Source organism: Lactuca saligna, chromosome 1 (genome assembly GCF_052625555.1).
Source record: "Lactuca saligna cultivar CGN05327 chromosome 1, ASM5262555v1, whole genome shotgun sequence".
NCBI lineage: Eukaryota > Viridiplantae > Streptophyta > Magnoliopsida > Asterales > Asteraceae > Lactuca > Lactuca saligna.
Genome location: NC_136417.1, coordinates 51,286,982 through 51,299,098, shown reverse-complemented (window position 1 = coordinate 51,299,098; position 12,117 = coordinate 51,286,982). Strand labels below are relative to the sequence as shown.

General features: G+C 32.5%; 2 protein-coding genes across 2 annotated transcripts; one reads left to right on the top strand and one right to left on the bottom strand.

Annotated features, from left to right (window-relative positions):
* The first annotated feature begins 2,745 nt into the window (after nucleotides 1–2,745).
* LOC145035994 (putative galactose-1-phosphate uridyltransferase) lies at nucleotides 2,746–4,583 on the top strand. Its single transcript, XM_078984487.1, has 3 exons — nucleotides 2,746–3,408; nucleotides 3,759–4,049; nucleotides 4,157–4,583. The coding sequence occupies exons 1-3, from the start codon at nucleotides 2,917–2,919 to the stop codon at nucleotides 4,421–4,423; spliced, it is 1,050 nt and encodes a 349-aa protein (XP_078840613.1). The 5' UTR covers nucleotides 2,746–2,916; the 3' UTR covers nucleotides 4,424–4,583.
* A 404-nt stretch (nucleotides 4,584–4,987) lies between these two features.
* Nucleotides 4,988–7,481, bottom strand: LOC145035987 (protein SINE1-like). The gene is made up of 3 exons (XM_078984479.1): nucleotides 7,207–7,481; nucleotides 5,786–6,982; nucleotides 4,988–5,554 (listed from the first exon to the last, which is right to left on the bottom strand). The coding sequence occupies exons 2-3, from the start codon at nucleotides 6,980–6,982 to the stop codon at nucleotides 5,126–5,128; spliced, it is 1,626 nt and encodes a 541-aa protein (XP_078840605.1). The 5' UTR covers nucleotides 7,207–7,481; the 3' UTR covers nucleotides 4,988–5,125.
* Nucleotides 7,482–12,117: the final 4,636 nt, after the last annotated feature.

Genomic DNA, 12,117 nt, shown 5'->3' with positions numbered 1-12,117 from the left:
AATTCTCAACCCTAACCTTACTCGTTTAATTTTCGTATCGTGTCGTGTCAACCCGTTTATTTAAACGGGTTGAAATATTTTTTACCCTAAATATTTTTTTTCTTCATAATATACATATTCATGTAGAAAAATCATATTTATATACGAAAAAATATTTAATTAAATATTGTATTTATATTTTTTTATTTGTTTGTGTGTGTGTGTGTTTGCAAGGTTATACCATTTAAAAAGATAAATAATATTTTTAGAATTATGAATACGTGTTTTATAGATATAGTTTTTAAAAGTATAAATACATATTTTTGTTGGAATAGTGTCTAAGGCTATAACTATATTCGGTGGTGCATGGTCCTTTTGGGTTGCCTTCACCATAGCAACTTGAAGGATGATTTATTAAGAGAGAGTAAATATTATAAGAAATAATATTTGGCTATTTGATTAATATAAGTCATAAATTAATTGGTATTAATTTGGTGACTTAAAGAGATTAATTAAATAAGAGGGTATAAACTGTCAATTGTTTGATAGTTAGACTTTAGACTAGAAATCCATTAGGATACACCTTGGATGGATTCTAAGAGCTTTAGATAAGCTAAAATCGTCCATAGGGTTATCTATGGAATGGATTTGGATAGCCTTAAGAGAAGATTATCCAATTAGGGTTTAGGGTGAAACCCTTAAGGAGTCTAAAGGTATAAATAGGCCTTTGGGATGGGGAATTCGTGTACAACCTTGTAGAACCTGAAGAAAGGAACCTATGGTCGAATTCCATTCCCTCTCTACTCTCCTAAATCATCTTGCTTGCTATTGGTGTTTGTAAGCCATTAGAGGAGTGACAATTGTGACTCTAGAAGCTCCAAGACAAACAAGATCAACAAGGGATTCAAAGGTATGATTCTAGATCTGTTTTAATATTGTTGTTTAACCTAATTAGCCATTAGAAGTCTTGGATTCAAAAGCATGTTTATTAGAAAGCCTAGATCCAAGCAATAGGGTTTTGCATGCGCACATAGGAAAGTTCTTATGGCTAAAACCCAACAATTTTTACATTATTATATATAAATATGTATCTACACTTCTAAAAATATATTTATACTTAAAAAAACATATATCAAAATATATATTTACACTTCTAAGAACATATGTATATACTTATATAAACATGTTTATGATTCAACAAGTTTTTTTTATTGATATATATATTTTTAAATGCATAAAAATATGTATTTGTAGTTCTAAAAACATATTAATTTGCGTTTTTTTTTACATCTTAAATGGTTTATCCAAGAACCCCCCCCCCCCCCCCCCACACACACACACACATATATATATATATATATATATATATATATATATATATATATATATATATATATATATGAAGAATATATATATATATATATATATATATATATATATATATATATATATATATGAAGAAATAACATTAAAAAAATGTAAATACAATACATAATTAAAAAAATTTCGTATATAAATATAATTTTTCTGCATGAATACATATAGTATGAAAAAAAAAATACAAAAGGTAAAAGTGTAAAAAAATATAAACTTATGGGTAAAAACGTAAAAAACTATAAACTTAAGGGTTTTTTATGAAGCTAATATAATGATAACCTGTTATCACCGGTAAAATGGTAAAACGAACATTTTTTGGAAAATGTTAGGGTAAAAAAGGACATAAACATTAATTTTGGGCAAAACCAACAAAACCCTGAAAACTTGAGGGGTTTTATGACATTAGCCCAAAATTATTTGGTAACAAGTAATGTTAAAATGAAAAATTATAAACATAAAAGATACATATTATGACCAATTAAGATATATACCATAATGCATATTTATAAAAATAATATTGTTTGAAAAATGAATAAACAAGTTAAAAAAAACCCATTTCCATTTCACTTTTTAATACAACCAAACAAGAGAACTGATTTTCAAAAATATTTTCTTTAGTGAATTCTCAGTTGTATTGAACAGTGTAGTGATTTTTTTCCTACAACTTTAAAGATTTTCTTTGCATCTTCATTTTCTGTTGCGATTCAATTTCTTTGTACCAAATACGTCCTAACAAACTTTAACCATTACATTTGATGAAAGTTAAAAGAATGAAAATGAAACCTACATCTCGTTCTTAAACGAGTAGATGGAAAAGAAGTTAGATGTAAAATGACGTAAATTCCCTTGTATGACTTACGCATAAAGGGACCTAACGTCGTATGACAAAGTGAGGAAGGAAGAACAAATACCGATAATATAGTTTGAATTAATGGTCATTGTTGCAACAAACAAAAAATATCTTTCCTCGGAAAAAAAATGAGTTCATTCCTGACTGACTAAAAAAACATTATTGATTCGTGGAATGAAAATGAAATCACATTCTGAAACGGTAAAGGGTATAATCACCACCTTAAAAAAATGATATCACCTATACGTCATGTCATCTCCACTACCAAACCACTGGTGTTTGGAAATGATCACCACTCCACAAACATTCTCCTTTATTCATGTAACTAATGAAAATAAAGACTTTTTTATTAAAAGTCAAAAAAGGTTAGTCAATCAAATCTTCTGTCTTCGTTTGTCGTTTGTCTCCAACACCACTCTATAGCTAATTCACCGGCCTCTAGGAACCCACGCGTGTTACCCCTCCTTAGCCTAAAAAACACTCCAGTTCATTCTTTATAAAATTGTTTTTATTCCGTCGAAATAGTTCATTCTATTCCCCTGTGATTACTAACCATGTGTTTTTATAGAGGGACTGAAACTGTATTTTGACAATATCACAAGGGACGATTTTTGTGATTCCCTCAAATGAAAACCACCAGAAGATCGTGGAGTCACAGTTTTACATAGCGCTGCACGCACGGGAATACGCACACCGGTGGACGGCCGAAAATGGCGACGGAGAATCGGAATCCAGAAATCAGGAAAGACGCAGTCAACAACCGGTTGGTGATTCTATCACCGGCTCGATCTCGCCGTCCGTCAGACTTCAAATCTAAATCTCAATCCAAATCCGACTCAAACCCGACCTCCAACGGCCAGCCGCAGTGTCCATTTTGTGCCGGAAACGAGCACCAATGCGCACCGGAAATCTTCCGGTTTCCTGAAGATTCTACTTCCGATTGGAAGGTCCGAGTGATCGAAAACTTGTATCCGGCTCTCAGCAGACAACTTCAAGTAGACAACGAGGAACACAGTCAGGCCAACGGCAGCACCGGTGAAGCTAGTTTGGGTGGGTTCGGATTCCATGACGTCGTAATTGAGTCGCCGGTTCACTCGGTTCACTTGCAGGATTTGTCACCAGCAGGAATTGCAGTTGTTTTGCTTTCTTATAAGAAGAGGATAGAACAGCTTTGCGCTGTCGAATCAATCAGTTATATTCAGGTATTCTTCGATCCCTTTCTGTTTCACAATATGGAAACCTGAACTCTAAAATTCAATAATCTTACAAACTCACATGATTCTGTAAACTCTCCTAACGTTTTTGCAAGTTGAGTAGAATGGATCATATTCTAGAATTTCGAAATTGAAGATCAGGAATCGAGTAATACAAAACTTATTACAACCTTCATCTACTTATTTTCATCTTATCTTTTCTGATTGTTCATTTAATTTATATTTTCTTAACGTAAGCACAATCTAACTTACAGTTTATAAACATATTGTTACTCATTTGATCCCAAAATCAATACACGAATGTAATTTAATGAAATTTCTCATACGTTAATCTGTAGGTGTTCAAAAACCATGGAGCCTCAGCTGGAGCTTCAATGAGTCATTCCCACAGTCAAATCCTAGCTCTTCCAGTTATCCCAACCATTGCCTCCAATCGTCTCAACACCATGAAAGAACACCATAACCAAACAGGAAAGTGTAGTCTTTGCAGCATTAACACACACAAACTTCTAATCTATGAATCAACACATTTCACTTCAATTTCTCCATTTGCCTCCACTTTCCCATTCGAGACATGGATTGTTCCACGCTATCATTCCTCTCACTACCACCAACTTGATGAAGATAAGGTACTACTATTTCAGAGTTCAGTCATTGTATATTGATTCCTAATTTCCTATCTTAGTATCTTCCTCAGAGTTCATTTCTGAATACTGATGGTAGAATAATGTTGCAGGCGTTTGATCTTGGAGGAATACTGAAACTTACACTTGAAAAGTTATCCTTACAGTTGAATGACCCACCATATAATCTTATGATTCATACTTCACCTCTTCACATTGTTTCCTCTGAGTTACCTTACACTCATTGGTATATACAAATAGTCCCACAGTTATCTACAATTGGTGGTTTTGAAATGGGAACAGGGTGTTATATAAACCCGGTTTTCCCAGAAGATGCTGCTAAAATCCTTAGGGAAGTCAAACTTCCAAATAAGGAATGAGTTTTTTTTATATATAGTTTTGTAAGATGTAACTTAGACTTTTATGATAAAACTACTTGAGATAGCATATTGATAAGGTCATGAGGCTTTTTCCACAAGTTTTCCAAACATTCCCTGATATGCACGTTTTAGTTATATATCTAAATGTACTTTTATGTCATTTTAAATTTGTCATCTTGTTTATCACTTAGTTTTACCAAACACTATTACTTAAAAGTTTGTTTTTCGGCTACTCTGTCAAACACGGTGGTGAATAGTTGTATCAATAATGATGTTTGTTTGGTTAAAGTGATATACATTTTATGGTCTTTTTTGTTTTCTTTTTTTTAGATAGAATAAATTATTTGAATGACCTCATTCCAAACAAACAAGTATCACAATATGCATAAATTTAGCTGTATTCATCATCAATTTTAATTTGAGTGGTTGGGAGGAAAAAGGAAGGGGAAATATGTCATTTACACATAAAGCTAGGTTATTTACTCAACTCATTAAGTTGTTGTATCAAGATTGAGTAACAAAGAAACATCTATTTATAGTTGTCTAGATTAAGTGCTTAACCCATTAAGTCAAAACGAAACAAACCCTTAGACCATAAAACATATAAAAATTTCATCAGGCAACAACAAACTTATGTAAACAACAGTTTTTGTACCAAGTATGGTACACACTACCAAAAAAACAATACAGAATCACTAGAAATCAGGTAGGTACGAGGTTGTACCCTTTATCTTGATCTTGTTTCCAGAAGAAACAAATGACAGCAATAAGTAGAATCACTAGTCCGGAAGAAATTACAAAGGTTGATGGTATTTGAGATTTCTTTTTTGCTTCCTGAAGAATTACTTGAGACGGCTGCAAATGATTATCCCCATTTGGTGGGATGTCTATGTCTTCAGTTGAAGACACAGATTCTAAGGTACCATAAATCTGTTCATTTTCATCCATGAAACTTTCATTTTGATCAAAATTCGATGTGTGGCTCTGATTGAATTTGCTCGGTGATGGGCTCCGGAATCTTCTACTTTGGTTCCCTGAGCAGTCGTCATCTGGATGCTGAAGTGACATCAGTAGTTTCCTAGGAGTCGTGAAAAGGTCCATGTTGTCAACATTAACATATGATCTCGTTCTCTGGAACAAAACCCACAACTGTTAGATACACCAGTTTATCTAGAAGAAAATGTATATCCCCCGACATGTATTAGACTTGGACTGATGTTCGTTGAATAAAAATCATATTTTTTGCCCCATACTAAAAAGTGAAACAAAAACTTGTTGTAAAAGACATAAATGCCCTCCCATTCTAATTATTGAAAACAACACTAAAAAATAGTAAATAGTTATAAAAATGTCTAAATTTACCTGAGGAGACCTTGGAGTGGGCTTTCTTTGCATAAATCCTGAAAATCCATCTTCATAATCTCCTTGTGTCTCGGATAACTCGCTATTTTCAGAATTTTCAATAACGCTCCTCGGAGTACTCATTCCACTCGAAAACAACCCATCTTTTAAAGAAACATCCACATTACTCCATAGCTTTCTATTAACACTTCTATCAGAATCAACATCACAAGATGCAAAACTAATCGAAAATGGTGAATACGATATAGAATTATAATCACCAAAAGAATCCATAATTTGTGATTGAGGTGGCGATTGGTTTTGTTTTGATCCTTTTTGAATCAAGATTCTTTTCGCGGTTTGTATCGCTTCAAAGGCCGCACCTTTAACATACGCCATTTGATCGTTTTGCCTCTTCTCCATTTCCTCAATCACAAAGGGTAATTCCGACATTACACATTTATAATCCAAACTCCTCATCAAAAAATTCACCATTTGAATAGCCGATAATCGTTTTTGTGAATTCCCCTCCTTGACTCCCATATTCAAAATCCCAATCCCGGACTGAATCAACAACCTTGCATACGCTTCAACAATCAACCCGTTATGTTTCGCTAACGCCATAACCAACCCCATATGTGAATTTACAATTTTGCCCTTCTCAAGAGCTGCAGCCACCCTTTGACAAACCTCATTCACCATTTCGCTAGTGGAAAATCGCCAATTATCCGAATCCACAAGAGCTTTCAGACAAAGGGCAGAACCCGAAGATAAATTCTCGTGACTCGATAACAAAGAATCCGAAAGCGGTTTGAAAAGTGATCGAATGATTTCTCGCTTCTTGTTATCGTTCGTGGTGGGGTCCATTCCGTATCGTGCGATTGCGGGGACCACTTTCGCGCAAGCTTGATGAAGGGCGAATGAGCTTGCTGTTGAAGTTAAAGTCTTGATAATGGTGGACATGATATTGTCGATTTGTGGAACAATTTTGGTGCCATGAACGCGAGCAAGAACTTCGTAAAGTGAGATTGTGTATTCACCTGATGTGGTTCCGGTTTCTTTGGTTTCAGAGACTTGAGCGAGAAAAATTGGGATTGCTTTTGAATCAAGATCCTTTACGTATGATTTCAAAGCTTTCATGGCGGATTTTCTACTTGCTGCATCTTTATCGAGATTTTCCAACTCGCGGCGTAGAACTGGGCTCAAGCTTCTTCCCATCTGGTAAAAAAATTATCAACAAGATGAACAATTGAAGGAGATAGATCTAGAAATGCTTATGAATCACAGATTAAACTAAACCATAGAACTCAGATAGATCGTAGTCGGAAATACTCTCGAACATCAAGATCTAAATTCCAAATAAGCTAAGAAAATTCGAATTTAGCAACGATGGTTGTTCGGATTCAACTTCAATTTGAAAAGAAAAGAAAAAAAATCAATACCTTGGTGACGAATAATCTCTTCGCAGCTACTTTTACCTTAATCTTTCTTGAAATCGTTGACTAATTTGAATGAGAAAGAACATCTGAGCTGTCGTTTGTTAGAAGATCGAGAGGTTGAAGAAGGAAATCGATTCTTTGAATGAAAGGATTCGAGAAATCAAGATGTGTTACTATTGAAGTAGTGAGATTGGATTGGATTTTGGAGCACCGGATATATCGCTGGAGTGTAGTAAGATAGGTGTGTTTTAATTTGATCGAGTATTCCCCCCATTTCTTGATGAATATTTGTTTTTTAGGGTTTCCATTTAATTTCAAATCTTTTTGGTTAATTCCACCGCTACCCTTTCATCTGTTTGTCTCTGACGATTCTACCCCTGATGATCATTATTATAAACAAAAAAACAAACAATCACTATATTTTCAAACAATTATCTTAAAACGTATAACTTTTTTCATTTTAAAAAAATAGGGATGACAATTTATGTTAAACGAGTTTTGGTTAAGTTTTTCTAACCCGTTTATTATATATGTTTGTGTTTGTGTTTGTGTTTGCAAATAATTTCAAAGATTGATATATAAACTCATTTATTTTATTAGATAAAAAAAATAAATATTTACTTATTTATTAAATAAAGGAGAGAATAATGACTGATAAGTAAATATGTAATATTTAGATTTTTTCCCCTATCTTACAAACTCATATAATTAAGAGTTACATGTTAGGGTTGAGTAAGACGACACAAATATTTATAAAAATCGTGTTCAGGTTGAACTTTTATTACCTGTCAACCCGAACACAACACTATTTTTTAGACAAAACTATTTATATTTTAAACACTTATTAGAAAACATTAATATTTTAAAGATTTTTTTCAATATAAACGTAATTTTTAACTAAAATTTTCAGAGTTTTTACTTCGAAAAAATACCAAATCACCAGGCTTTTTCTTTTCATTTCTCGTTTTTATTTTGTTTTTTTTTTCTTTTTTCTGGTTTCATTCCTTGTTTTCTTTTTTATTTTTATTTTTATTTTTTTTTTACTTTGGAAAATACCAAACCATATTTTTTTAGTTGTATACAAAATAACATTTTCAAGGAAAGTTCTTATATAATCTTTATGAGATACGTTGGATGTATTGTGATCGAAGAAAACATGAAAGTAGTGATTAATAACAAAAAATGAAAATAATAATAATAATAATCAGAATTGAGAAAACCGATGGTTTTATATTCCAATGTCGAAAACAATTTTTTTATTTTGGTTTTGGTTTTAGTTAAAGTCGAACTATATTACTCCTAGTGGTTAACAAACTCTGATCCGGTCATAAATTAGGTTATATTCCAAAAAAAAATGCTTTTTCTTAAAAAAAATGACGTATGCTGAAATGATTTTTATATATGATTGGGTTTTCTTAAAATTTTTAGACATAAGTGATTTTTCTGAAAATAAAAAATAAAATTGCGGCTTCTTGGTTAAAGGACTTAAAAGTTAATATGTCGTGTTCTTTAAAAGAAAATCTCTGTTATAGCCTTATTGGGTTATATATTTTGACAATAAAAAACTCACTATATATTGACCTAAGATATTTTTTTTATCTACATTTAATTTTCTATATATAATTAATATCTTTAATATGATTAATTATTAAGCCAAATAAAAATAAATAAAAATAAATAAAATTGTTGTATGTAGTAAAACAACATTTTGGACAATTTTGGCTTCTTTAGCTGTAAAATTTATTTTATTTATTAGAGATAAGATATTACATAAATCAATCAATCTATTAGTAATTCAAACTGAAGTCATACATGATTTTGCATGCATTGTTTTACAAATGATAGTTTTTTGGTTTTTCAGTTAGCATGTCATATTCTGATATTTTGCTTCAATAATATTTTTGAATATAATGACTATTTTAAATGGAAAGCAATCAAGATGGATGTATGCAAATATATACATAATTTCACCATCCATAATTTACGATAGGGTAATAAGTTTTGATCAATTAGTATAATGGCATAAAGTATTGTAGTGAAAACTGTATTTTAAAGACTTGTATGTCTGTATGGTGTACTTGAAGGAAAATAATTAGAAAGTGAAGGATATTAATGGACAAGGGCAATCTTGCCATTTCAGTATTTTGTACTTTAGCTGGGTCCCTTTATTTGACTATTGGCCTTTTGGTAGATTTTCATTTCCCGCTCCATGCCATTCAAAAAAACTGAATCAAGAAATAATAAATAAATGACTACAAATGCACATTCTACTTATTTATTGTTCTGTAATATGTCAAAAAGTTATATGGGACCCCGTTTCCGTGGGGCCCTATCCTGTTTGGGGGAATTTTTTAAGAAAAATTGGGGACGGGGGAACGGTTAACCCTCGTTTTAATTTCGGGGGCAGGGGCAGGGTAGGCAATCACATCCCGAAATCTCCATGGGGACCCCGTTAATAAGTTACACATATATTTACATATATTAATTATATAAATATAATAAACAATAACATGATTTTTGAACTTCCAAAATTCATCAAAAAACATGTTTTTAAGTTGTTAGTATAATTTTTTTAAATGCCATAACTTTTTTATTTTTAACATACAAAATTTTGCTATAAGTAATTACTTGTTACCTAAAAAATAGTTTCTTTTAGCATAAATAACAATTTCTTTTAACCCAATAAAATAGCACAAAATCAATCAGGGGCGGAAGCGGGGGTAATAAAGGGGATTCGGGGGTGGGGGAATGGGAAAATTTCGAGGGCGGGGGCGGGAGATGCACTCATCGTCCTGTTTATCCTCGTTGACATCCCTATTCTGTATAGATATAGATGGTGATGTTTCTTCAAAAAAAAAAAAATCAATTTGAAACCACTGCAACATACTTACCGTTCGGTTAAATAATGAGCAATATAGAAAAGTAAACATAACGATTTTATAATCGTTTGGTTTTATTTTTCGCAAGGATAAACATATTAACCGAAAAACTAAATAATAACCAAATTAACTGAAATATTCGAACCATTTTAACCAAATCACTATTGAAAAAAAAGTGGTTTGGTTTTTATTTTTGATCAACCAAATACATATGATTGGGTTTTGGTTTTCATCCAAAATCGAACCAATAATATTAATAAATGTTTTTAATATTATATAATATTAAATATATATTATGTAATTATATTTTGAATAAAATTTTAAAGGGTTATTATTTGGAATTAAATGAGATATCTAATCTTCTATCATATTAAGATAGTTAAAAACACTAAATCGTTCATTTTTTCTAACAATGTACTTTACGTTTTTCACTTTTTATTGTAAAATATTTCTTATTTTTATTTCATTTTCGACCACTATGGTTAACCAATATTAATCATTAACCGACAAAAATCGTTAACCATAAGCAATACCCAATGATAGCCAAAATGCATTAACCACTTATAATGGTTATGGTACACCCTTAATTTTTCGCAATATCAAATAGGAAAATGGAGAGGTTGTTAGCCTAAGAAGATTTTGGGCTTTATTTTGTATTGAGTTTTATGATTGAACATTTTCACTAGAAAACCCTAATTAGCTAGTATATATATTATGTATTTTCCTTTCATTGTATTTGTACTTTTCTTTGATAATGATATGAAACTCTAACCGTTATATGTCTTTCACTTATTAGTTTACATGATATCAGAGCTCGGTTGATTATTTGTACTTTTCGTTTTTGGGAGCGAGTTACTCTTCATCGGCAATGTTCACGGATATTGTTCATCGACGGTGCTGTTCACGGTTACTGTTCATCGGCGAGTACTTGTAACGCCCGTAGATCCGAGCTAGTCAATTTAGAGATAATAGGGGTCGAAAATGACTTTTCAACAAAATGTTATTTAGAATAAATAATTTGAACCAAGTTGTAGTATATGTCACAAGGTTTCCGTACATATAAAGAACGCCGAAATCCGAGTTATAACGAAGAAGTTATGACCCGTTGAAGTTTCGCGACGAAACCGGCACGACACCGGGAAGCGTAAAAAGTGAATTTACGATAGAGCGAGATTTAGCCTTAGTGATCTAAACGAAAGTCGTAGAATATATTAAACCGAGAAAATCCATAAAAAGAACGCCCAAATCTGACTTCGTATGAAGAAGTTATGATTTTTCTAAGATTCGGCTTAGCAGTGTATAGCCCGAAACTCGAATTTTAGTTCGAGCGGTTTTTGGCTTATGCGACCTAAATGAGAGTTGAAGATCTCATTAATAGAAACTCAACAGTAAAAAGACAGACGAAAACGGAGTCCGTATGAAGGAGTTACGAATTCTTTGCGGTCATTTAACAGTCTAAACGCCTCGTACTGTTAAATTTAAGATCGGTCGAGAATTAGCTGACGGAGTCAAAATGAAAGTTGTAGATATTATTTTTACCTGCGCGTGGATATAAAGAACGTAAAAAACGGAGGTCGTATGTGAAAGTTACGGATTTTAGAAGTCGGAAGTGTGTTGTGCGAAAATGGGTGATGTGGCACAATCTTGGCCATTGCTTTCTCCCCAAGTCTTGCCACTAGATGGTGACATGTGGCACCAAGTTCAGCCATTTTCACCCTATAAATAGAACCTCTCTCACCCTCATTTTCTTCACACCTTTCTCATTCTTTCTTCTCTTTACTCTCTCTCTAGAACCTCTTTCTAGCCCCGAAACCCCCCGAAAAGCCTAGGGAACCTCCCTAGCACAAGGCGGAAGCCCCTGAGTGCTTGAAGGCTCCGAGAAGAAGAGCTTTTCCGCATGGGAATGCTACTCCAAGCAAAGCCTGGTTTTCTGTAAAACCCGCTGTAAGTGAGCTACGCCTACGCTATTTTTAATATAGTTTTTATTTAATTATATTAACGTTATTAAGAATATATAATAAGAAACTAGGCTATT

Coding starts and splice junctions, on each gene's coding strand:
- LOC145035994 (XM_078984487.1), top strand. CDS start 2,917: ATGGCGACGGAGAATCGGAATCCAGAAATCAGGAAAGACGCAGTCAAC. Junction 3,409..3,758: donor AATCAATCAGTTATATTCAG/GTATTCTTCGAT, acceptor GTTAATCTGTAG/GTGTTCAAAAACCATGGAGC. Junction 4,050..4,156: donor ACCAACTTGATGAAGATAAG/GTACTACTATTT, acceptor ATAATGTTGCAG/GCGTTTGATCTTGGAGGAAT.
- LOC145035987 (XM_078984479.1), bottom strand. CDS start 6,982: ATGGGAAGAAGCTTGAGCCCAGTTCTACGCCGCGAGTTGGAAAATCTC. Junction 5,555..5,785: donor CCACTCCAAGGTCTCCTCAG/GTAAATTTAGAC, acceptor GTTTTGTTCCAG/AGAACGAGATCATATGTTAA.